This window comes from Lissotriton helveticus, chromosome 3_1 (assembly GCF_964261635.1).
Source record: "Lissotriton helveticus chromosome 3_1, aLisHel1.1, whole genome shotgun sequence".
Taxonomy (NCBI): domain Eukaryota; kingdom Metazoa; phylum Chordata; class Amphibia; order Caudata; family Salamandridae; genus Lissotriton; species Lissotriton helveticus.
The window spans coordinates 567,925,028-567,950,348 of record NC_136061.1 but is presented as its reverse complement, the minus strand read 5'-3'; the positions used below and the strand labels follow the sequence as shown (position 1 = coordinate 567,950,348).

Here is a 25,321-nt window from a genome sequence, read left to right as displayed (position 1 = left end):
ACTGGCTTTGAAAATGATGTTGTGGACTGACTTTTCAGCAAAGCAAATGACAAAGGGAGAGAACATTGACTTTCTCTCTACCTCTCGTTAGGATAAGTCAGGACTGGGAGTGTGTGATAGGACTCTGCTGGTTTTGTGGATGTTGGTGTGAAATGTGTATGTCAGCATCTTGCATGCATGTGGAGGAAACATCTAACTCTACCACATGAGCGCTTAAGTAACTGGGCTTCTCCATACCCACTCTTCACCCACCATAGGGTATCATGAAGAAGTACTGTGATTATTGCTGAATTAATAATTCATTGCCCTAGATGGCTGGTGACATCTCTAGGTGTCAAGTGGAACCATAGCCCCTAGACCAGCGTAATGAGGCAAGTACTAAATCGGTTGGTGCTAACACTACACTGTGAGGCAAAGGCCCTTACAGCATGATTTTTTTTCACACCATAGTCATCTCGAAAATTCCAAGGATGAAGGATCCTTGAAACACACAAATTCAGTATTAACTAAAAGGTGTAAACCAAAAGTCTTTCTGCAACCTAGATCCCTTCGAGTTGCCTGTTCTTAGACCACATGAAGGCAGTGTAAAAAGAAGGGGGCCTTTTAATTTCTCATGTCTGCGGAGAGAGCACAATGCTTACTTCAGAGCACAGGATTGAAGGACCCCAAGCTCTACCTCATTCACCTACATTTGGTGATGCAAGGTGAAAGCACTCTGCGCACAGCGGCTGCTGGCACAGATCAGGGAGGGGGGCAATGGGCGGGGGTCCGGGAGAGGAAGTAAAGAATAAAAAACGTACCTCCTTGCCGGTCGCGCCACTCTCTCTATCATTGTCGCCAGAACAAAACACCCAGCAAGCACACAGGCTCCCCTGACCCAATTACAATGCTGCATTGCAGCGTTGTGATTGGTAAGCACCCAGGCTTCCCTGAGCCAATAACAGCGCTGTAATGTAGCGTTGTAATTGGTCTGAGTGCCGTAGTTTGGCGCTCAGCCAGGGAATGGGAGCCTGGGCATGTTCTCCACCCAGGCGGTAATGCAGCCGGCGTGGAGAACATGCAAAGTGCGCATGAATGTTTGGCCGGCCCCAAACATTCAGGCGCACTAAAGGGAGTGCAAACCATTCCTCCCCTCCTGTGCTCTTTCAGCAGAGCAGCCCGCCCTGTCCCACCCGCAAAGCTGTCGCAACAAGAACAAATAAAATGATAACTTCTTTATCATTTTATTTTTCCTTTAGTAACACTGCTTAAAAGCAGTGGGGCGACGCCACTCCACCTTAGCTGAGGAGCCATGCGAGAGCATTTTAGCTGTTATGGTTTTCTGCCATGTTTACTGATATAACCACATTTTAGTACTCAGGAGTATATATTTTTAGGGTAAATAGTATATATCTATATATATATATATCTATATATATATAGATATATATATATATCTATATATATATATATTTATATATATTTATATCCGAAGGATCTGCAGTTTCCGCAACTTTGCGGCCAACCTCACCAAACTATTGCATGTTGGGATTTGCAGTTTGCTCCACCAGCCTACAGCTACAGCAGGTGATACTAATCTCCGCTCTAGGGTGGAGCCTGTTCAAACTGTTTTAACTGGGACAGAAACCTTTGGCAGCACTTGAACTTATCCCCCCGTTACACGCTGGGCGCTGAAGAGGCCACACGGCCGAAATGCATACGCCCGTCTACCTGCCTTAGTTCTGCAATTAAAGAAGCTTCACTTTGTTCCCCTACTGAGGCCTCTGCCTTTTCTTTTGGAGGAGGGTTTTTTGGACATATTTATATATATATATATATATGTAATTAAGGTGCTGGGTCCAAGTGTACGGGGACAGGGGGATGCTCGTTCGGGACTGTTTAGGTTGGTGGTCGATTTGACAATACGCAGTGCTAGGGGTCCAGTAGGCAAATGAGGAGATTCCTGAACAACCCACTTTCTGTGGGAGTGCTGCTGACCATTGGCTGTGTGACCCACACGTCAGGCATAAATCCTGAAACGTGGAGGAGACTTCTGGAGCCCTCTTGGACTTTCAGGGGTACAACATGTAGGTAGGCCACCTCCTTCCATAAAAGCATACCTCCTTGCTAGATACAGCACCGTGGAGATGTAATGAAGCATTCCAGCGTGCACCACTGGCCGTGGGACTCCCATGTCAGGCTTCAGTGCTACAGCACACCGCTGCATCCCCTCGTCTGGTCCAGGTGTGCTTCTGAAGAGAGGCAGAGGGCAGACATTCCATCAGACGCCATCAATTAAAAGAGGCACAAATCTGTGAAGAAATGAGAGAGGAGCTGGTGACACAGTGGGTGAAAAGGAGGACACGACTGAGGGTGCTTAATCTACAAGCACGGGTCTGGCATCAAGTTGTACTGTAATGCAAAAGCTTCCTTGTAAAACAGCAAGACCAGGCTGTTCCATGCCGGAAAACAGGAATTGTGGTTAGTAGTGACACGAAACACTCCCATGAGCTACAAGTTCTGTTTCCAATCAGCAACTATTACAGCAGCAGCCAAGCCTGTGCCACGCAGGGCCTGTTTTATGGACCGTTGGAACTTGCAGAAATTTGGCAAATGGTACGTGTGGGGCATATTTGTGGTTCTCTTTGATGAACCATGCCATGCTGACTGCTTCCACCTGTGCCACTCTGTTGCCACAGAAGAAAAAGTTGGATTAATATTAAATGTTCAATCATGGGTGAGTCATTCCCCTAGTCCTGTGATGCATTTGTGTAGGATTGTAGAAGCCAGCACTATCCTTTCAGTGATACACCATGTGTAGTGTCCTAAGTCGAATACACCCTAGTCCTGTGGTGCATTATGTGTAATGTAGACACCCTTTTTCCTGTGCCTAATTGTGTGCAGTGTTAGAGCAGCGAGGACACTCATTCCCAGTGAAATGCGGTGTATGTGTCCTAAAGTTAAGACCCTCTTCTCCTGGAATGTATTGTGTGCAGTGTCATAGCACCGAGGGCACAAATTCCCAGAGAAATACATCGTGTAGTGCCCTAAGTGCTGACACCTTTGTCCTGTGACATATTGTGTAGTGTTATACAAGTGAGGCACTTATTCTCAGAGTGGGTAGTGCCTTAAAGTAAATATAGTTATGTCCTAGGCTAGATGGACGTAATGTTCTGAAACTAATATATCAGTGTCCTGAAACACAGGTTGACCAGTGTGCTACACTAAAGGGCATTGTTGATTTAAAGTTGAGATTACGTAGAGCACTAAAGGTAAGGGCACCCAAAAACTATGTCATCTTCTCTCCTCAGGATTGGAAGACAAAAATGACAGGGGTGGGAGGTGTCTCAGGAAAGGCTGAAGAGGCAGAAGCATAGTATCCCACTTGCATATGTATTAGACATATAGATGAGCAGAAAGAGGTGGGAAACAATTCACAGTGAAATACCCTAACATAAAGTTCATTCTTGAGACATAATATACACACTATAACTGCAGGAAGCCAGTGTCCCTCTCAAACCAAACTTGGCCAGAGGTGAAAGGGACTTTCTGCTTTAGACCCAGAAACATGTGCAAAACTGCAGCAAGCACTGAAAAACTCCAGCTTAAGCAAACTTATAGTGACGCAAGAAAGGAAACAAGCATTGGCAAAGCGGTTGATCTGGCTTTCCTTTGACAAACATGCAAACACAGGAATGCACAAATGCTGTGTTGGTGGTAATGGTGATGATGGCAATTTTGGTGTTGCTAATGGTGATATTGGTGGCTGTGGCAGAGGTAATGATGGTGATTAGGTTGGCAGGAGTGGTGGCGGTTGTTATGCTGTTGGTAGTAGTAACAGTGATATTAATGGTGTTGGTAATGGCAATGGTGGTAAAGGTAGTGGTGGTGGTAGTAATAACTCACACTTAAGCCCTCACAAAACATTACATAAAAAACCTGTTGCAGTCAAAAAAAGTAATACAAAAACAATTGCTTTCTGTATACAATGCATGCACAAGGTAAATTATTGAATGTGTGATGATTGAATATATTTTTCGGACGTAAAATATTCCTGTATGAATTAAAATGCAAGCACTCCATAGTAGGTGAAACGATACACCTAACAGCCAAAATCATAAGTTGTGGGGAAAATTATAGCTACAGCGACCTATATCAACGAAGGTAGGAGATCTAAATGTAGGGATTTAGAAGGGGTGCTGAGCAATCTTGTGGTCCAACACAGATTTTCAGGCTTGTGAAATGTCTGCCGCCGCTTTGAGTGGTGAGGCGACAGTTAAAAGCCATTGATTGGGATGGCATGGAATACACATTACTGTATACTAAGCATAAATACTATGTAAGGGGAGACAGGGCAGACAAACTACTAGCCTGTAATCTCAGGGCAACACAGCAAAGGGACAACATTTGTCACATCATCACCCAGACAGGGGGCATGGCGTACACCCCAGAGGACATAGCAGAGATGTTTTGCAGATACTACTCAACGCTTTATTCTGGAGAACCCTCTCCCACCAAAGACACCCAAACATACCTGGACGCGATTCAACTGCCGTCCCTCACAATATCACAAACAGCAACTCTAGAAGGAGACATAAGCATGAAAGAGGTTATCAGCAGCATTTCTAAACTTAACACTGGGTAGGCCCCGGGCCTAGACTGGTTCAAAGCAGTTTTCTACAAGCTGTTTAGTGCACAATTGGCACCCATATTCACTAAGCTATGCAATTCCTTTTCCGATGCAGTAGCTCTTACCTCAGCAATGCAGATGGCTCTTTTCACTGTGATCCCCAAGACGGGCAAGGACCCCAATACCTCTGCATTGGATGGCCCTAAATTTCACTCAATGTGGAGGCGACGATTTTCACAGGCATATTGGCCCAATGGTTAGCCCCCTACATGCAAGACCTTATAAATCCAGACCAGAGAGGCTTCCTCCCTGAGAGGGGATGGTCTTATAACACAAAGAAAGCCCTGCATATCATAGACAAAGTCTCCTGTGCCAACTTGTCAGGGTTTCTTCTATCTATTAATGCAGAGAAGGCATTTGACATGGTACAGTGGCTCTTCCTCAGAGAGGTCTTAATCAGAAGTGGTATGGATCCTAAATTTTGTGAATGGATGTTTAGTGACTATACCTGGCCAGAAGCTCGAGTCCGGGTTAATGGGATAACATCAGACCCCATAGTGATACAGAGAAGTACCCGTCAGTGCTGCCTCCTGTCTCCGCTCCTCTTTGCCCTTCATATGGAACCTCTAGCAGAGGCAATCCACAGAATCCAGATATTAATGGGGTCACTTTACCTACCTGGGTATTAAAATGTGTTCAACAGTCCAATGCATAGCAAGCCAGAATTACACTGACCTCCTAAGCAAGCCCCAAAAAGACATGCAAAGCTGGCGGATGGGGGGGGCTTTCATTCTTTGGGCACTTGGCAGTGATCAAGATGATCCTCCTGCCAAAAATACTGAATGCCATAAAGTTGTTTCCTCTGCTTCCACCTCCTCATGTGCTGCTAGTGATGCAATGCTTACTAGACAGTTTTATTTGGAAGGGAAAGAAACCCCTCATGCTGGGGTGGCAACAATATGTCCTCGATCCAATGGTAGACTTGGAGTCCTTAACCTCCGCCACTACTACATGGCCACTCGGATGCAATATAATGTTAATTGCACTGCATGTCTTCCAAGACACCCCAGTGCTTTATGGACCAATCAGAGCTCAGCATCCATGTGTGGAAGATCCCGTGGTTGTCCAAAAGGCTTAGGGCCTGGGTTGTATATGGATCTCCAGTCCATGGCCCACCCTCTTAGCGTGGGATGGTGCCACAATCCAACAGGGCTTGACATCAAAGCCCTCCCTGATGACCCCTATACTGGCCATTCCGATTTCCCAACAGCCAGAGAGTGTAACAAGTTCCTAGCTTGTAAATTGTAAACATATCAGAGACTTCCCTGATCAAGATGGTCTGCAATCCTTTAAACAACTACAGAGACACTATGGCATTCTAGAGGGAGAATATATGCATTTTATTTAAATGTTCTGCATTCTGTCCATCACCTGTTGTTTTTGCTTTTGTCACCCCGAGTGGGACGGGTATGCTCAGACGTGAGTCCCGTGCTCTCCATGCCACTGGAATCAAGCTATCCAGGCTGATGAGGGCTGAAAGCCCGAAACAGGTCCTTGGATGCTTGTTTCCAGTCCAGGGAGGACCTGGCTTGGCAGTTCGGGCTGAACTGTTCCCATGGGGCACAGGGTCAAGCCTGATTTGCATATGGCTGGGTTCAAACTGGAAAGGCGTGCTGAGCAAAAAAACGATGGATTTAGGCCCAGATCTCTGTACTGGGGTGAGTGTATGACATTGTTCTGCATTCTGTCCATCAACTGTGGTTTTTGCTTTTGTCACCCCGAGTGGGATGGGTATGCTCAGACGTGAGTCCCGTGCTCTCCATGCCACTGGAATCAAGCTATCCAGGCTGATGAGGGCTCAAAGCCCGAAACCGGTCCTTGGATGCTTGTTTCCAGTCCAGGGAGGACCTGGCTTGGCAGTTCGGGCTAGACTGTTCCCATGGGGCACAGGGTCAAGACTGATTTGCATATGGCTGGGTTCAAACTGGAAAGGCATGGTGAGCAAAAAAACGATGGATTTAGGCCCAGATCTCTGTACTGGGGTGAGTGTATGACATTGTTCTGCATTCTGTATATCACCTGTTGTTTTTGCTTATATTTAAATATGCCACTGGGTGACCCGACCTGGGATATGAGAGCTGGCGGCCTGTCCGCTAACCCCAGAACTTCGGGGAATATCATCAACAAGGAGTGATAAATATTGCGAAACGTGTCTAGCGTGTTTTACATTATCGCCGTATATTGCCGGATCACATCGCTATGTTAGCGGCGTATTTGCAACGATTTGCTTACAGGCGATGTGAAATCCGGCAATATACGGCGATTGTCATCAATATCGCATAAAAAACAGCGATGTTAGAACAGCGCTGAAGAAAATGTTGTAAATAGGTAGAAGTGGATGTAACCAAACAATTCACATCCCATTATGTACATGGCTAAGTTGAGAATTTGGCAGACGTTAGTATTAGGCGATATCAGTGGTTAGCTCAGAGTTTTTCATCGCTAAGCTTTTTCTGGGACGGCTTGTAAATATGTCGATGTATGGTTAGCGATCATTTTCCTGTTGTTTCCTGAAAGGAATGCCTACTTTGCATCTCATTAGCGATGCAAAGCGTAGCATTTGAAAAACAACTGCTAACATGTGCTAATGCATGTTAGCGCCGCCTTGTTAATAGGGCGATGTAATTTTTGCTGCTTTTTTGGCCTCTAAAGCCAAAAAAGCAGTGAAATAGCCCTTGATAATATGCCCCTTCATTTCGGTAAACTACTCCTGGAAGTGATCCCACAGCCATGAATGGCTGCCCATAAAAGATCGGAAACCGAGCTGGAACACACACTTACAGGCAAGGAATAGAAGGACAACAGCACCCTGTGCTGCTGAATGGGAATCCATGATTAAGATCACGCATTATTGGAATTACACTCCCAACCAGATCCACCTGTGAGACCCAATAAAGCCTCATTGGTGTGGTAGAGGATGTAATTCGCCGGGTACTGTCGCCGCCCACCTCTTGTGGAACTGCCCTTATCTTAGGACATACTGGACAGCAGTCCTTTACAGCATTAACACTATCTTTCAGACAGACATCCCTTATTCTAGCCCACACCCTACTGGGACTGCCGAATGTACTCAAATTTCCACTACGTTCACATCAAGGTAGAGAAATGGCTTTAGCTCTGGCAGCAGCAAGGCAGGCCATTGTGGTGCTTTGGGGTAAGGGTACAGTCACTGACTATGGGGCATGGTTGTCCCACCTCAGGAACCTGTTGGGAATGGAAGAGATATCTGCAACTCTAGACTTGAGAATTCTTGGGGAGCTTGTCTAACTTTCCTCAAACGGGGCTAGAGAGAACTCACATGCCCCAAATATCTAAGGGTGCTCCGCCGACTCATGGCTTTGAGTGCTACTCAATAGGTATGTTTTCCGACGCCAGCGAGCTGAATACGGCGATTGGGGTTCATATAATGCTCACTAGAGGGGTACACCGAAGTGGAAATGGTCAAGCATGGGCATTATTATTAAGAGGGAGTGTCATGAGAGGTATGGTTTTAGGGATGGGGGTGGAACAGGTTTTTGTTGGAAAAAAGGACCAGTGACTTCATTTTTTTTTTCTTGACATTGCTTGTTTTTGAAAATGCAACTTCATTTGCTATGTCCACTGGCCTTTGGTTGTAGGTGGTACTGCACTGTATACCAATAAAAGATTTAAACTTAAAATCTTTTTTAACAGTAAAAACGCCTCCTGTGAGCGTTTGAAGGTCTTTTGTAGGGCTGTGTGCAATTCTCGTAATTTGCTTCCACTTTTTTATGCAACATTTTGGCAAAATGTTGTAAATTTATGTATAATTACGTGAAATAAAAACCCATCATTTGGCACTATATTTTAGACATGTTTTTGACATGTGGATGTATATTGCGATAAAGAATATCGCGTGTACTGTTGTTCATGTGTGTTCGTGGTATATTTTTACAGTGATTGACACGTTATTGATACATTTTAACGTGAATCGTGTGTAATTTCGCAACAAGGCATGACAGCAGAAGTTAGCATAATAAGTGCATAATGTAAGATTCTTGAAATTTCGCGCAAGATGCTGGCGTAATTTACATTTTGCTCAGGCCTAGTCTTTTGCTCCTTCAATATGTACTTTTATTGAACTTTTGCTTCTGGTGAAGTTGGCAAAGTTTAAAAATAATTCCCTAAAGTTTGCAAAAGCAGATATTCAACAGCTCATATAAATAATTGTAACATATTAAGAAATAATAAAAAATAAAATAATAAAATAATATTAAATAATTAAAAAAAAGCACGTAATGGTGGCAAAGCTTTCTCACACCATGCCTCTGCTTTCTGGAATGAGCTGCCTCTCCAACTTCGCAACTGCCAGAGCCTCTCTCAGTTCAGGGAGCTTCTAAAAACTCATCTCTTTTAACCTCCCCGGATCTGGCTACAGCACTTCGTCCTAAGCACAGAGATACCCCTTTGGGGTGATTCATCGCTATATAAATTAATAATAATAATAATAAGAAGAAGAAAAGCACTGGCAGCCTTAAAGGCAAGGCGCACACTACAACATAGTGAGATATGTTTCCGTAAAAGTCCCAGCTCAAATTCAAGAAACAATTCTAATTAAAGTTTAGTCTCATAGTCTGCTGCGTGATCCTAAATGTGCGCACTGTGAAAAAATCACATTGTACAAAAAGGTGGATGGGAATGGTTAAATAGGTCCTGATTGGAGCGAGAAATCCCACTGTGTATACACACACACCCACGCGCACGCAGAACCTCGCTCAGATACAAAACAGTCTAACCCTGACTTAGAGGATCCACGTCCTATCCACGAGAAATTGACCCATGACGCCATCAGCAACTAAAATTAGCCCAGAGTGAAGTCGCCGTACAGTGTTACACATAACGATTCTGAGCGCACGAAGTGGTTTAGGAAGAAGCCAGAGTCACGCTAGCAGACCCAACACCTCTTTAAGCATCAGTTCTGCTGTGTAATATAGTACTCAGTAGGCTCCTCCAGCGCACATGATGCTCCCGTTTGGTGTCTTGGGTCACTCCCCACTCCTGTTGTCACTTACAAGCACCACACTGGCTGCTGAACCTCCTTTGGAAGGAGACTTTCTACTTTTGGATGTTTTAAGAGATTTTCTCACATATATTAGATCTCATTACGTGAGCACTATGCTGTAAATATACCATTGATCGCTATAATATTTTAGAAGTGTCTCGGAATAGGACACAGTTCCTGCAAAGCACAACGGGGCCACCAGCTTCCCACCTCCTCGATAAGTACATTTTGTACAATGTGCTGTGCCTCCGCCCATCGCAGGTAATCCGGATCCCTCCACAATGATACACCACATTATGCACTTTCCTTGAGCTAATCAAGCAATATCTGACTTCCTCGCCTGCAGGCGCTCGCTATGATATTTTGCACATGGTGCCCAGCTGCTTCTTATTGCGGCCTCCAAAACACAGCTATGCGATTCAGGTCGCGACACGTCCTATCTACGGTAGTCAGCTTACATCATGTGTTTCAAATATTCTGGTAGCAGCAGTTGAAGTAAGAGAGGAGGGACTCACTTTATCAGAGATTAGTATGATGCCAAAGGAATTGTGGGGGAATAGGGAGGGGCATTATGGGGTTGGGGGAGGCTAATAAGCCTATCGTTTTTTGGCCAGGGTTGAGCATGACTCCCAACTCCAGATCAGGAAGAGATTTGGCGGCATAGTTGGCCCGAGTTATGGGGCAACATGTTCTGATTACTGTATGTAGATCTGAAAGACGTGAACGAAAAAGTAACCTTGGCAACACTCAGACATGGTCATTTCATAATGAAAATAAGTCTAACTGCAGAAGAGGTGCTGATATTTGTCGAGAATGGATGCCCGGCCTTGAAAGTTAGGATTTGGACCATTATAAGAAAGATGTTGGTTTACGAAAGAATTTCCCAGATCTTGACTGACAAAGAGCCACTGCAAACCAGTTCTTGTACCCTTTTCTGCTCGCTTGATAGTGCAATTTGGAATTAAATGTGTGTTGAATCAGATGGTAATATTTTTCATTGATAATGTGACTACGGTGACTACGGTGTATCTAGACAGAAGGTGTGAATGTTGAGGCGTTTGAAGATGATGTCATTACCTACAATGCTGAGCATAGCTGGATGCATGGGCCCTAAAGTAAGAAAGGTCAATCCCTTGGTTTTATAATAAAAATAAACTATAATGGGGGGATGAGGGCCTCTCAGACTCCTGGACCCCAGTGCCACTGCACCTGCTGCACCATTCATTTCAATGCCACTGCTACAATGTATAGGCCAAACAGCAGTGAGAAAATGATCATGGTTGTTTCTAGGTTATGGCTCATTGCCAGAGGACGCTGGGATTGGGATAATGGAGAGCTAGTTGAGACAAGGGAAAGTAAGAAGAAGGGAGAACAGCCATCACAGTGGTGGTTCATAGTGTAATTTTGACAATGGCAAAGAAAATATCAAAAGAAACGATTGCTGCTGGAACAAGGAACTGATCAGCAGGTCATGAGTTTGAATCCTGGCAAGGTTGTCTCAGTCTTCCAGCGTCTTGAAGTTTGTGAAATTGAGGACCATAAAATGGATAATAGTAATGTCTGTTATTTATAGTGCTTTGAAACGGCAGATATTCAATATGAAGCACTATATAAAAGAATGTATTATTATGATGATGCTGATTAATATTACCAGCCAGCTACTTTGGGATGCACACTTGCCTCAGCGAGGATTCTCTATGGGGTTTCTAGGATCTACAAAGTATCAGCCACACTGGAGACTAAAGGGAACCTAGGGATGGACAGAATGGATGCAGAATAGAATAGTGGTCAGTGACTGCATGTGCTGTTTTCCCATCAACAGTTCAAAATGGTTCTGTCATTGGTGAAATCCACCCTCTTGAGCAGAGCGAATTTGATACACTTAGGTGGGAATAATCTTTTATTTATAAGATGACCCAAACTTAATAAGCAGCTGGGCTTTGGCATGCAATGGAGGGCCTGAGACAGAAATGCTCTGGATGCAATCAACGCCTCGCAGAGTATAGATGAGATCATGGAGATCTGCTGCCATTAACAGGGCACTGAAGGAAGGGAAGCAGTAGAGAATTTGATGGCTGAAACATGCTGATGAAGGCCATCTTCACGGGAGGCTCTTAATATTATTTAGAGAAACGTGAACTCCCGCCCACAAATGTATTACTACTCCTGTTGTTTTGCTGCCTTTGGCAACACCCAATCTTTTATGAGAAAAAAAACACCTTGTCAAACCTGGAAGAACTTTCCCTGCAACAATGCCCACAAATATGGATTCACATGTGGAAACTGTGCCAGCAACAATGATTTCTGCGTGATCTGCCACATTCCATTGGGACATTTAGGGGTTGAACATAGATTCTCCCATCAATAATGCTACCTGTGTGTTAGCTACCGACCCAGCATTGATCATACTGGCTACAATATTACCACATGCAGTAATACCACATGTGGTAATTCCATGGAAGAGAGGCCGCTTCTAGATAAGGCCAACAAAATTAAAAATCTCCTATTTTTCAGATAAGAGGACATGTCATTTCCATGTTTCAGTCTGAACACAGGGGTTTTCATGTATTGACCTCTCAACAATCCATGTCGAAAGCTTTGGTCTTCTATGGGGGCTTTCCTAACTGACACTCTGGGTGAAGAGGTCATTTGGCCTTTTATTGCCCCTAGCTTCTGTGGGGGACTAGTTTTAAAGTGATACATTTGCATGGTGGTGCTTCGTAGGATAGTTGGATGTTGGGAGATCATGACCAAACCCATTCATGATGGTCTTTTCTTCATGAATTTTCGCTACTGGGATTTTCTCAGTGGTGGTTTGGGCCAGGCAGGCAATTAAGGCACAATCTACCATTTTGTGGTCCCGGATTATACCTCGTAGTGGCAAACCTTTGATCTTTTATGCAACCTAAGAACTGGACTCAGAGTCAAGCAGAACTTGGCTGAATATTTCCCCCTTTGGGAGCTACCCACATCTAAGGCATTGTTAACACTGTGACGACAAAAAAAATGTACTGTTATGAGATGTGGGTGAATATCATCCAGGAACCGTTATTTAGCCACTGGTTCCAACATATTTTCCTCATGTGGTGCACCCAGAGATCTGGTTTCTGGTCTTCCTGTCCTAGTGTTTCTTTTTTCCCCTCTGGATAATTCCTCCAGTTCATAATCCTCTGCCTCCTATTTCTCAGGGTCTGTGGGCCAGGAGCCTCCCTGATCTTTGCCCCAGTGTTTCAGACTCCAAGACTTTGGTTACAGTTACGGTTATCAAATGCCTTCATGTCATCAGCGAATCTATCTTCTAGTCATGGACTTTCCATTACTAATCTGCTGCACTATGGGTGTCGTAGTCTTGGTTCCTTTCAATAATTAGACTTACACTTTCGAAAATTTTAATTTTAAAAAGAAAGCTGAGGAGTGGAGCTTGGTGTGGCTGATGGCATGGAAACTTCGGCTATATTGTTTTTCAAAGTTCTTGTTAGACTTTGGTCCCAGTCTCCAAGACAAACGCTACTTCTTACAGTAGTCACACATTTTTAAATCTCAGTAGGGGATGTTTCACACGAAGAATTGCGGGAGATGCTGGAAAAGCATGGGGGAAATCTACCAGTAGGAATCGGAGATTCCTGTACCAAGGAAGTAAAGCAAAAAGAGGACGATAAGGGGCACAGAGAGGTTCAAAAATATATTTTTGCTGTTTCATTACCCCACCATCACCATAGTGGTCTGTATGCCACAAGAGGGATCGTGAGAGGGATGCGTGAGTGAAGTTCGAGAAACCTGCAGCAGGAGAGTAGCCAGAACAACAAAGCAGATGGACCAAGGGTCACAGTAGTACTTTCATAATTTCACAAAGGGTCACAGAGTGGTCTCAGAACGGTAAACCACCCATGTTTGGTCCCATTTTCTTATGCAAAATTATTTTTCAATCCAGAATACATGTACCCTATATCCAGATGTATACAATAAACCACGAGCAAGCGGTAGCATGGCCAAGTGGTCTGACTTGAATTTTGAGTCCTCTGTAAAACATTAAAACAAGCCTGCTGTATTGTAAAGTTAAAACAGAACCCATTATTTTCTGTATCTGTCACGTCTGTGAGATAAATACTTACATGTATGAGGATCCAGAGTACATTTGGGAAGGCAAAATAACCCTTCAGGCATTGCAGCACAAGTATTACACATAAGGCAGAGTGATAGTCCAAAAAAGCTATTAGCATTAGTTGAGATACATTTGCATTGTATATATTGTTTTAACAAAAGTTAATAAAAACAAATCAGTATTACAGGGGTTACTTTTGTGCCGTAAGGTAAAACCACATTGAAGACGCCTTTTCATTTATAGCTGAGTTGTTTCCATGTGTAGTTATGGTAAGCTGCAATCTGTGAGCCAGTAAGGAATAATTTTCTCATGTGAATTTCATGGACACATTAGTTTATTACCACAGTACAGCAACATTGAGATCAGAAAGGCACTTTTTAATGCCTCGCAGCTTGCATGTAAAAACTACTTAATAGAGGGAAACGAGTCTCCTAATAGTCACACTTTCCCTATGATGTTAACATTAAGAGAGTTAGCAGTACTAAAGAATTTTCTTTGCTTGTGATCCTTGCATGTTTTTTGCAAATCAATCAAAAATACATAATTAGGCTTTTACACAATTGGCCTTTCTCCTGAATAGCAGGACTTTCTCAAGGCTTTTATATTGTTTACTGTCCATTCTCACCATTCTGTAGGTTAGCAGAACTTTATCTTTTCCGGTTAAGTGACGAGCTACACAAGGAAAAGCCATGCAAGGTATGCACCAGTAAACCAAAGGGGATCTCCAAGCTACTATCTACATATTCTGAGAATAGAACACCAGAAGAAGAATACAAAGAAAAGTTGATACGTTACTTGGGGCATGTTAATTGCTGGTTTTAGTTTAACTGCTTGAAAAAACAGAGATTGAGCGTAATGGCATCTCTAAGTCCCAAAATAATAACTACATTCCCCCAAGGTTTTATACTGTCTGCTGTCATCTTCAACCTCCACATGGAGCCTGTTGGTGCTCTGCTCACTGATAATATTATCAAGATATCAAGATTTACCAACATGCCAATGATACACAACTTTATGTGAAAGTGTAATCTGCTTCAAACATCCAAAGCCTCAAGCAATGCATGCACGTGTTGTATTCCTAGATGTCCAGCACCTACCTGAAGTGCAACATGGTGCTGATTAGTCTCATCTTAAAACCTAATAAATACCGTACTTGTTATGTGAGCTAAAGAACTATCTTGCTTCTTAATGCAGATATGAAGGTGCTTGTGAAGGTCATAACTACTCAACTCAAACAGATTCTCCCAAAATGTATTCACAATACTCAGGTGGACTTCATTTCTGGTTATTCCTCCTGTAACAACATGCTCCTCCTGGCCAACGTCCTCTGTCATGTCTGTAATAATGGGGACAATAATCTCTTTCTGCCTTTGGACTCTGAGAGGGCGTTCAATAGGGTGGAGTGGGTATATCTATTCCATACACTGGACAGGGCCAGACTGGCCCCCAAGTTCATGGCCAAGATTAAATGGCTTTACACATCCCCCAAAGTGCGGATTGACTGCGGAGGCCATTTGTCTCGTACTTTCCCCATCCTTCGTGTGATGAGGCAAAGATGCCCGCTCTCCCTTCTCCGGTTTTCATTGGTGTTAGAGCCCTTGGTGGCTGCCATTAGACAGTCCACTCTTATTCGATGCACTGACACCCTGGGGGGCGAATGCAAGATCCTACTTTATGCTGAGGCTGTACTGCTGACCTTGAGTGATCTGTGGACTACTGCTCCACATCTCCTTGATTGACAATTTCTCAGTATTCTCGGGGTACATGATCGACTGAACAACAATTGTGCCCCAACAGATTCCGATCCCAATAGCTGTCCTTCCCTCCCACCATGTACCTATCCCACTATCTCAGTGAATCCAACCACCTTCCTGAGTAAGTACCCCCAACAGGATTATCCCAATGACCCATACCTTGCAGCCTATCTCTTCCCATCAACAGAATGAAGAAGGAGATCATGTGGCTCGAAGCTCTAGGGGGTCTGATGGGATGAGTGCCTCCTAAGGGTACAAAAATGTGAGCTGCCGACAGCTCTCATTGTGGCCAAAATGTGTATCCTCTGTCATTGGCATTTTCCTCTAGTACCCACCCCACAGAAATGGTTCACGATTTTATTCTGCTTGTCCACAAATAGAGAGTCTGTAAGCTACATGTTCGTTCACATGTGTTTAAGGAGGTGTGGGAGCTCTTTTTACGTCAGGTGGGCTAACATTTTTGTACCCCTAGGAGGCACTCATTCCATCAGACCACATAGAGCTCCGAGCCAAATTATCTCCATCTTCATTCTGTTGATGGGCAGTGCTAAGCTGCCAGCTATGGGTCATTCCCTCCATGTTATGGAATCTAGAGAATGCTAAAGTGATTCTGGTAATTTACTGCCCTCTGGTGGTCGTTTTCTATCAAGAAAGTTAAATAGAGGAGGTTGTCAGAAAGAAAATGAAAGTCCCTCAGCAGAAAGCAATTCTGGTATTTTACTGGCCTCTACTGGTCGTTTTCTATGAAGACAGTTAAATAGAGGCAGTTGAAAAAGCAGAAAGCAATTCTTGAATACTATGGACCTCTACTGGTCGTTTTCTATCAAGACAGTTAAATAGAGGCAGTTGAACAGAAAAAAAGTCCCTATGCGGAAGCAGACAAGACCTAGGGCTGATCTCAAGAGCCTACGAAATACATATAATAAGTATATACAAGAGGTCTCGAATGCTCGACCTAAAAAAGATATCCACCACACCAGTTACATTTACGGAAGTGTTTATCTTCTTGTTTGTGGTCAGTTTTGTGAATTGGCATTTCTTATTTCTGCCTGCCTCTCCAGGGAAGTGTATCTGCCTGGAAAAAGTGACTAGAGGCCACCCTCCATCCTTCCTTTCCTCCCTAACCCTGGGGAGTGTTCAAGGGAGAGTAAAATAGAAGAGTAACCCACCATTGACTCTTGGCGTGCTCTTTAGAGCACTTGGAAATCAGTGTGAATCATTGAAACTATGAGAAAATAACTGAAAAATTATTTTAATTATTAAGAGAATGTGCAACCTCTCAAATAGGGGTGCTGGGAGAATATATGAATTTTTAATTGGTTAGCCTTTAATTTCCTCAGATATTATAAACATTTCTTTTCACAAGAAGAAATTTGCTTGCATTTGCCTAAACATCATTTTTTTAACAAACTTTGTAATCTCTAGATCACATTCAAGCAGATTTGAAACATTTAGGGCCTGCTGTTCCCACCGATAAGTTTCAGGCCTTCATTTCCCACAAATAAGCATTGTTCATTCTGCATCATGGGCTGGAATTGTTAACATTAGTATTGGGACCTTGCTACATCTTTGTAATTATACAGTATGGCCTACTGACACATGCTTGACCTTGGAAAGGATTATTGATATTTGTGTACCATTTCTCATTTATTTGTGTTGCGTTGAGATGCTAGGAGAGTCCTGGTGTCTCAAGCAGATGAACTATTTTACTGTTGGGTGATCATTTTTTGCCAAAAATATATTTAACTAGAATTGGCCCATCACCTGACATTAGGCATAAACTCTGCCACAGAAGCCTCAGCCAGCGTGAATTTAGGAGACTACACTCGTACTGAACTCGTATTTGTAGAGTGGGGCTAATCATTCGTTATCACCTCCAGGCCCCGTCCATAGGCATAGAGATATTAACCCTTTCGATGCTCATGACGAGCTCAGCTCGTCATGCAGTACACTGATCGTGTGCTCATGACGAGCTGAGCTCGTCATGAACAATGGTAATCAATGGTCTTCAGCACAGCAGGAAAATCTCCCTAGCAGCCAAGGTGTTAATGGATTTGCTCAGAATCACAGGATGTTGATGCTGAGACTCGAACTTGGATCCCCAGCTCTGAAGTTGGTGGCTCAGGCCGTTAAGCCACACCATATTCCACCTGCTCAACCCTGCTCACTCCAAAGTAGCAGCTGCCTAGAAGTGAGGTCAGGCTGTGCGTCACTGCCACAGTAATAAAATGTTGGCCATCACTTTGGGAATACAGTTATGGAAAAGTTATTTCATCATTGAAATGAGGCATGCATTAGGCCCGTCAGGGGTCTCCAACCAGTAGCTCATGAGCTGCTGTAGCTCTCCAGCAACCTCTAAGTAGCTCACCTATGTGCAGCCCAGCTTATTAAATTAAAAAGCTTTTGATTCGGTTGAATTATTATACGTATAAAAAAATTGAAAGAATACAACACTAATAATATTAGTAGCTCTCAATGCGTCTCATTGAACATAAGTAGTCCTCAGTACAGAAAAGGTTAGAGACCCCTGCATGGTTAGGGCTATAGTGAACAGGCTCATTTTGGTGGCAGTTCAACCTACACTACTCGTGTGGTCTCCAGTTTTCACATTGACTTTCAATTCTTTCTCCATGGTTTCTCCACTGGTTTACTCATTTGAGGCATACAAAATTGGACTCCAGCGATACCCTCTATTGATGCATGCGGTGACGACCCACTTGATTTCTCTGCTGGTTACGTAGAGTCGTGCATATCCCAATATTCCTCTTGATCTCACCATGGCCCTATCATATTATGAAACTCCTCTAAGTCCATCCTATAGGATCAGCCCATGGTGTCTCATCACGCAACAACCAGAATACAGGAAAGGTGTTTTGTGTAAGTTGCCACTTGACATGGGATCTATGTCATCAGGGCTACTATTTTCCAGTCTTGTACTATCATTTAACAATTCTGTTTATTGTGGAAGTTCTTGTCCTGGTTCACCTTGACTTGACTAATTGCTGTTAAGTTCTGGACTGAAGTGGCTTAAATAAAGAGAAACTATACTGCAATCTGGTGTGCCTGGGGACCTAGAGTAATCTGGTAACCTAGGACAGAACCTTAGACAATGAAGTAATCCATTGAGTACATAACTACCGCCTGGTGAAAAGTAGAAATGACTGCATTGGCCAACATATTTTACTGTACTACAATGCTTCTTAGATACGAAGGTAGTATTTTATTTACTAAGGGTTTTCTTTTATAAACATAGGGACGAACATAACAAATGATGGGTTTACAGAGGAGCATGTCTATGATATGCGAATCGGTGGCAGGTACTCAACAGATGTACTAACATGGCACTAGACACATCACAAGAGTTCAATGACTTACTCTCTGGCCTGCCTATGTATTTGTATGCTAGTAGAGCTACACTAGTTGAATGTTTTCCACTTCAAACAATGATGTGTAAGGAAGGGGATAAGAGGGCAGCGGTGTGAAGTCATAGACATAATTTGAGTGGAATAAAAGCAAACATTGGCACAGCCAATTGAGTTGGCTTGCATTTTGAGTCTGTACTAAACATTTTGTTTTAAAATAGCCTACTGCAATTAAAAACAAAATAAAACATGATTTTTTTGTATGCAATGCATGAAAGAAAGAAACATAACGTTTGGTGATTCATTGTTATTCTTTTTGAGATGTAAAATAGTTCCCCACAAAGGAGGAGCAATGATACACCAAACAGCTAATAACATGAGATGAGGGAAATATTGCCTTGGACTGAGCCAAAACACCTGTCATGTATATTTTGAAGAGTCAGAAGAAGTGGGTCAGCAGACAGCTGTGCAATGAAGGCAGACTCAATGATCCAAACAAAGGATTACCACTGTTGAGGCTGGGCATGGATAAGTGTGCTGCAATAAGGTTTGGGCACTCATAGGGTCTGCCATCAATATCCCATAGGAAGGAAGAAGCAAGGAGAGAATGAGTAACAAACAATGTATAATGTGTACAAATGAGGAATGCCTTTCAGCACAGTGCTGGTCCTCTGCCTGCTTAACACCTCTCTGTCTCTTTATCCCCCCAGTACTCTGACTGTTCTTTAGCAGGCAATAAATTGTTACTATTCTTCAATTGTACTGCATCACCAAATGTGATGCAGTGAGCGCAACAAAATTCGTTTTATTTATTTAAATGTTTACTTACCTGTAAAACTCCATAATCCATACATTACTACCCACCACCCTGCCCCTCCCCTGCCCACGTCACCGCCCTGCCGAAACTCCTACTGCCGACCACTACTGCTTTATAGCCTCGACCAGGCCCATTTTCACTAGTCATGCTTTGGCAACTTGCAAAAAACTAGTTGATAATTTGAGACTTTAGATAAATCAACAGGGTTTCTCAATGTGAAAATGCAAAAATCACCTGGATTCACCGTGGCACCTTCCCGTGGTCGCTTAGATAGGGTAAATGCACCTGCTGCAGAGATAAGTGCTCAATTGACCGGTTCAGAACTAAATGATCCTGACTCAGGTCTTTATATTAAATCTTACCAAGGTTGATAAAATGAGGAGTAGGGAATTGGTCACGGCTAACAGTGTTTTTGCAGCACCATTTATCTGCAAGGCTGTGACAGCAGCAGCTATGCATTAAAACAAGTTTATCAAACAGAACGGTAACAATTAAAAAGGACAGCAAGTGCAAGTAGTCACTAATGTTTGGAACACATTCCTGCATAGTCAGATATGCCAAATTAAAACTGCAGTGAATTCACTAGCACCCGCATTCAAAAAAATTCTGATACGTTACGCCTCACACTTCTCTATGACGCTTGACTCCCTCCATCTTCCGCAACTGCCTGCCAAGGCCCTGATCGTTGCCCCTCTGGGTCATTTGCTGCTGTCTGGGTAAATAGCTTGGGCTGCAAGGCGTAGTTCATGCCACACATTAGGTAGCCCGAGTCAGACTGGGTAAAGCCTCCTATTCCCCCACTACACAACATGCACCGAGAAGCACAGTGCCACTGGGTGTGTTTTGGGCGCGGCACTCATGCCATCAGCGGCAATCGCGGTGGCTTGTGGGGGTTTTCTGCCAGGTAACAAATCTCACCCACTGTAGCAGGCGCGTAAACTCTTGTGACTTCGGCTGCGACAAGTTGCCTTTCGATAGATACTGTGTGGTGGCGGTGAAGCGCCGCCACTAAAGGAATGAAGGGTCAAAAGAAGAAACCCGCTTCCGGTAGAAAGAAAACTGAAGCGCATTCCTCTGTGTGCAGCCTGCTGGTCTGTAAAGCACTGGTCTGTCAGTTGTAAGGCTATGAGCATTGTGTTTTTCATGCTCCCTTCCCCAGCAGTTCTGTGAAGCTTTATTTTCCAGCAGAATGTGTTTTTTTCTCAGCCTTCATAAATACTGTATTCAGCCCAAGTTGCGGAGAACGTTTCCAGATATCATTATAACCCGCGCCTTTCTGATCCGGGGATGATTTTAAGTGGCACTTCCAAAGCCTTCAGGGCTTCAAAAGCGACATTCCCAGGTGGTGACAAGCCCAGGATTTTGAAATCAAAAGGTCGACTTCTAAATATGTTCAAAATGTTTTATATCCCTTCCCACAGCGTAGGCACCTTTTGATTTGTTAATAATTCATGCTTGTTTCTCAGATAAATAAGAGTGCGGCAGGCACGGCAAGGAGGTTTTCTAGGTGTGTGCATTTTCTTGGCGACTGAGGGATACAAAGTGCTAATGTTGAAGAAGCAGTACTACCTAATTTCTTCGAAAAAGAAAAAAAATTTTTTTTCTTGGAAATCATCCTTCCTCACAAGGCCTTGTTCGTATTTATCATACCATTTTTAGGTCCGTCATTATATGCATAATGTGCTTCTTATCGTGGCTTTCGGCCTCCCGGCTTCATACTTTGGCTTGTTATTGTGTCATTCATGTTTTTCTTATGCCCACTACAGTACATCCACACAAAAAGTAGCTCCCTTAGGTGCCAGGGGTTACTATGGCCATGTGTCCTTTTTGTGAGCAAAATATTTTGCTTTAAACCAATGTCTTATTTTAGTTTGACCTGAGCCATGCACCTTTTCCAACCGTAAAGCTCTACAAAAATCATGACAAACCGACAAAGCATCGAGAATAGCAAAAGGGGCTGGTAGCCATCCTCAGGCCTAATGGCTCTGCCATTGCTGGTTAGACCAGGTGTTAGCAAAGACATTTAACTTAAAAAAAAAATTATATGCAGGCTATAGCTATAAAGACTTTTAGGCAGACCTCTCCATCCATTGGTCTGTTATTGAGTCCTTGTCGTTTTTCTTACTCTCACTTCGGCTTACAGAATGGGGCAATGGGTCAGCCCTCTTCAGCCATTACCATATATTCACTGTAACAGATGGAATTATGCGCTCCCCATTTCCATCCGCTATATAAAGTCCTATCTGCCTTTCCGCAAAGCTGTGAAAACATTCCTCTTCCCTCCGTTATAAGTTGTCCTGTTTGTTATAAGTTGTGCAGTTCTCTGTTTTCAGTGCCGGGGCAGCCGTGTGCTCTACAAATCATCATAACATAACATAACATAAAATTATGTCCTATCACAAGGTGTATACACATGCAAACCAATTCCCTTAAACTGCCAGGAACTACAACAGCAATTTGTGCTTTTTTAAAACTTCCAAAAATATTTTTGTTTTTAGCCATAGTTGTTTTGGGTTGACTAGAGTTTGGCATCTTTCTTAGAAATAAAGTTTTGCAAAAACCATGACAGACCAAGCACTGGGAGAGCCGAAAGGCTGGCGGCCATGGTCAAACCTATTTACTTTTCATCAAATAGGTTTTCATGCCCTATAAGATACATATTGTTGGCAATAGCTACAGAACACCTTTTATTTAGGGGTGATTACCCTTCAAACCTAAACATAGTTATCTTGTATTGCCTTAGGTATCTGTTCAGCACTAATACTGATTGAATAGCAAAACTAGACATGAGAGTTCAAAGGAGGGGGTGGGGGAGAATAATCTGCTGAAAATAACACAAATTATATTTTCACCCAAATGGCGTGTTACATAATGAGCACAATAGCAGATTTCAGGGGCCGGATGTACAATTTCTTTCCTTATGGTATTCCCTGAAAGCGTTCGCACAGGGGCATTAGATAGAAAGTAGTTATTTCAACACACAGGCCCTCATTATGAGTGCTGTGGAACATGGGCTGGCTGTTCCCCATCCCCTGAGTTACCAATACCAGTGGTTTTGTTAAATCCAAGATGGGGACATTTCGGCTCATTTTGAGTTGGGCCCTCAGAGATCACTAAGAAATGCAGAATCAATGGAGGAATCATTAATTCTGGGTCCAAATCCCATGATAATTCTTCCTCATATGTCCCTATGCTTTCACTGGGAGATTTTGACTGTTTTCATCATCTGAAATCTCAGTGTGAAAGGGAAAAAGTTATAATTCCGAAGGGGCTGCTAACTGTTGTTACTGGCCACATTGGCATTAAGAGGCTTCTCGTAATGCAGGTATATATTGTGTAAATCCTATTGCAAGAATATTGGCCGGTAGGTCTCTTCAGGTTAGATGCACTTTAGCTAATGCCCTTTGTCAATAAGACACTTCTTTACCTGAAGCCTAACCTTTCTTTAGCTGGAGCTTCCCTTTAATGTAATGTGTCTTTAGCTGAAGGCTCGCTCTATGAAACTAACATTAAGTGGAGTGCACCTATACCTGTAGGTACCGTACGCTGAAACTGTTCCTATCCCTTTAATAAAACTGATATCTATCCGGAGAGCGTTACTCTAACTAGTTGTTAGCTCTATAATCCCATTAATTACCTTGTATTCATCTACATCCTCCGTAAAGAAAATAAGTAATAACTAGGAACCTATGCCTGAATTACATCATTTATTATCTGTAGCCTTCCTCTTAATGAAACCCCTCTTTAGCTAGAGCCTATTGCCGATGAACCCCTTGTCTTGTTGGAGCTGGTATTTTCACGGAAATTGCTTCTAGATTCAGCTTCCTGCGCCGGAGCCTTTCGTTGATCATAAAAGTAATCTTTAGTTTTGGACCTCCTTCAATTCATACATATATATTTCTTTGGTTTAGTGGTAACTGATCTTTTATTAAATGTGATGACCATTATTCTTAGATGGATTAATTTTCTTTGTTAGTAGACTTAAAATCTTTCCTTGTTTTTTCTGAAGGTTCACCATCCACAACAGTCGCAGCCAGCCAAGGAGACCACGCCGCCACGGGAAGAGGCACCACCCCAGCCAACGCCTGCCGATGACAGCCTCGCCAAAAAGCCCCGCTCCCGGACCAAGATCTCCCTGGAAGCTCTGGCCATCCTTCAGAGCTTTATCCATGATGTGGGCCTCTACCCAGACCAGGAAGCGATCCACACCCTGTCCGCTCAGTTGGATCTGCCCAAGCATACCATCATCAAGTTCTTCCAGAACCAACGCTACCACGTCAAGCATCACGGTAAACTGAAAGAGCACCAAGGCACCGCTGTGGATGTGGCTGAGTACAAGGATGATGAACTGCTGATGGAGTCAGAGGAGAATGAGAGCGAAGAGGGCTCTGAGGAAATGTACTCGGTGGCACCCAGTGAGGAACACCCTGACAAAAGCCAGGCCACACCCTCTGAGGCCGACCAGAGATAACGCGACAGCAGTACTTTTGGGGCCAACCATGATTATTAATATTGTTTTTGTAAAAAAAAAAGTCATTTTAGGGTAAGAAAGGAAGTCAATGTTTTTCAGGCGCGCAAAAAGGCCAGTGGACTATGGTGATTTATCACGGCTGGGCTGGATAATGCCTTGACAAAGACACAGAAGTGTTACTCTTGCATTTGACTTGGAAAAAACATACTCCCCCCGGGAAAATGCAGTTCTTTATTTTTCATCTTGCACTTACAGAGTGGACATTTAGTGAAAAAAGTCACAGACTGCAGAGACCTCTGGAACCAATGAAGGACGCCATATATATAGTACAATATGTATATATAAACGAGTATATATGACATATACTATATATAAATATGTAATTACACTTGCATGGATCAGAGACCTTTTTTCCGTCTCAAAGTACAGACTGTGAAACGAGATCATTAAAAAACAAAAGAATTGCGGACTTGTGCAAACGTATTAAAAAACCACTTCAGGGTGAGTTGCTGTTTTGCCTTTTTCCTGATGGGCGGCCTGCACTCTCAGGGTGTGGTGACTTATTTTTGGATTCCTATTTATTTTCTATGTTTAGCCATGGTTATTTTTTTTTTTGTTAAATGGCTTCCTCTGTGGTGGCTGGATGGGTATAATTTTATGAGGTATGTATTTAAAAATGTCAACACTGCCAAAAAATGACATCAAATTCAAAATTGAAAGCTCAAGACGCTGTTAAACTGTTGGTTTTCTTAAGCCCTGCCTTGGTTATCTTGCAGATTGGTGTAAGTCTGGGGCAATTCTTAAACCAGCCTTGCACAGTTATGCACATATCTCAAATAAGTAGCACTTGCCATTTTATACCAAATTTTGCATAGAATATTGATACATTTTGCAGCGGCTCGAAGTCTGTATTTTTTTTTGCAGTGGAAATATAAGGCCTGTGCATTTTGAATATAATGTGCTATTCTGGTGTGTCATTTTTGACACTGCTGAATTTAGCGTTTTAACTCCACAGTATGCAACAAGCTTCGTGCAAGATACAGATACTGCAAACATTCCACGCGGTGTTCCTCCAGGACAAAAACGGATGTCAGAGCGCTGGACCAGTTGGTCCTTCAGGGCAAGG

At 43.2% G+C, this 25,321-nt stretch overlaps 1 protein-coding gene across 2 annotated transcripts in view; it reads left to right on the top strand.

The window, feature by feature from the left end:
• Window positions 1-24,700, top strand: part of SATB2 (SATB homeobox 2) — a 387,952-nt gene extending 363,252 nt beyond the window's left edge. Inside the window, exon 12 of one of the 2 annotated variants that reach the window (XM_078680507.1) lies at window positions 23,734-24,700. In XM_078680507.1, the coding sequence (XP_078536633.1) occupies window positions 23,734-24,195 (462 nt within the window). In that variant the 3' untranslated portion in view covers window positions 24,196-24,700. The remainder of the gene's footprint in view (window positions 1-23,733) is intronic. The other variant, XM_078680508.1, reaches the window with a different exon arrangement.
• The last annotated feature ends 621 nt before the right edge of the window (window positions 24,701-25,321 follow it).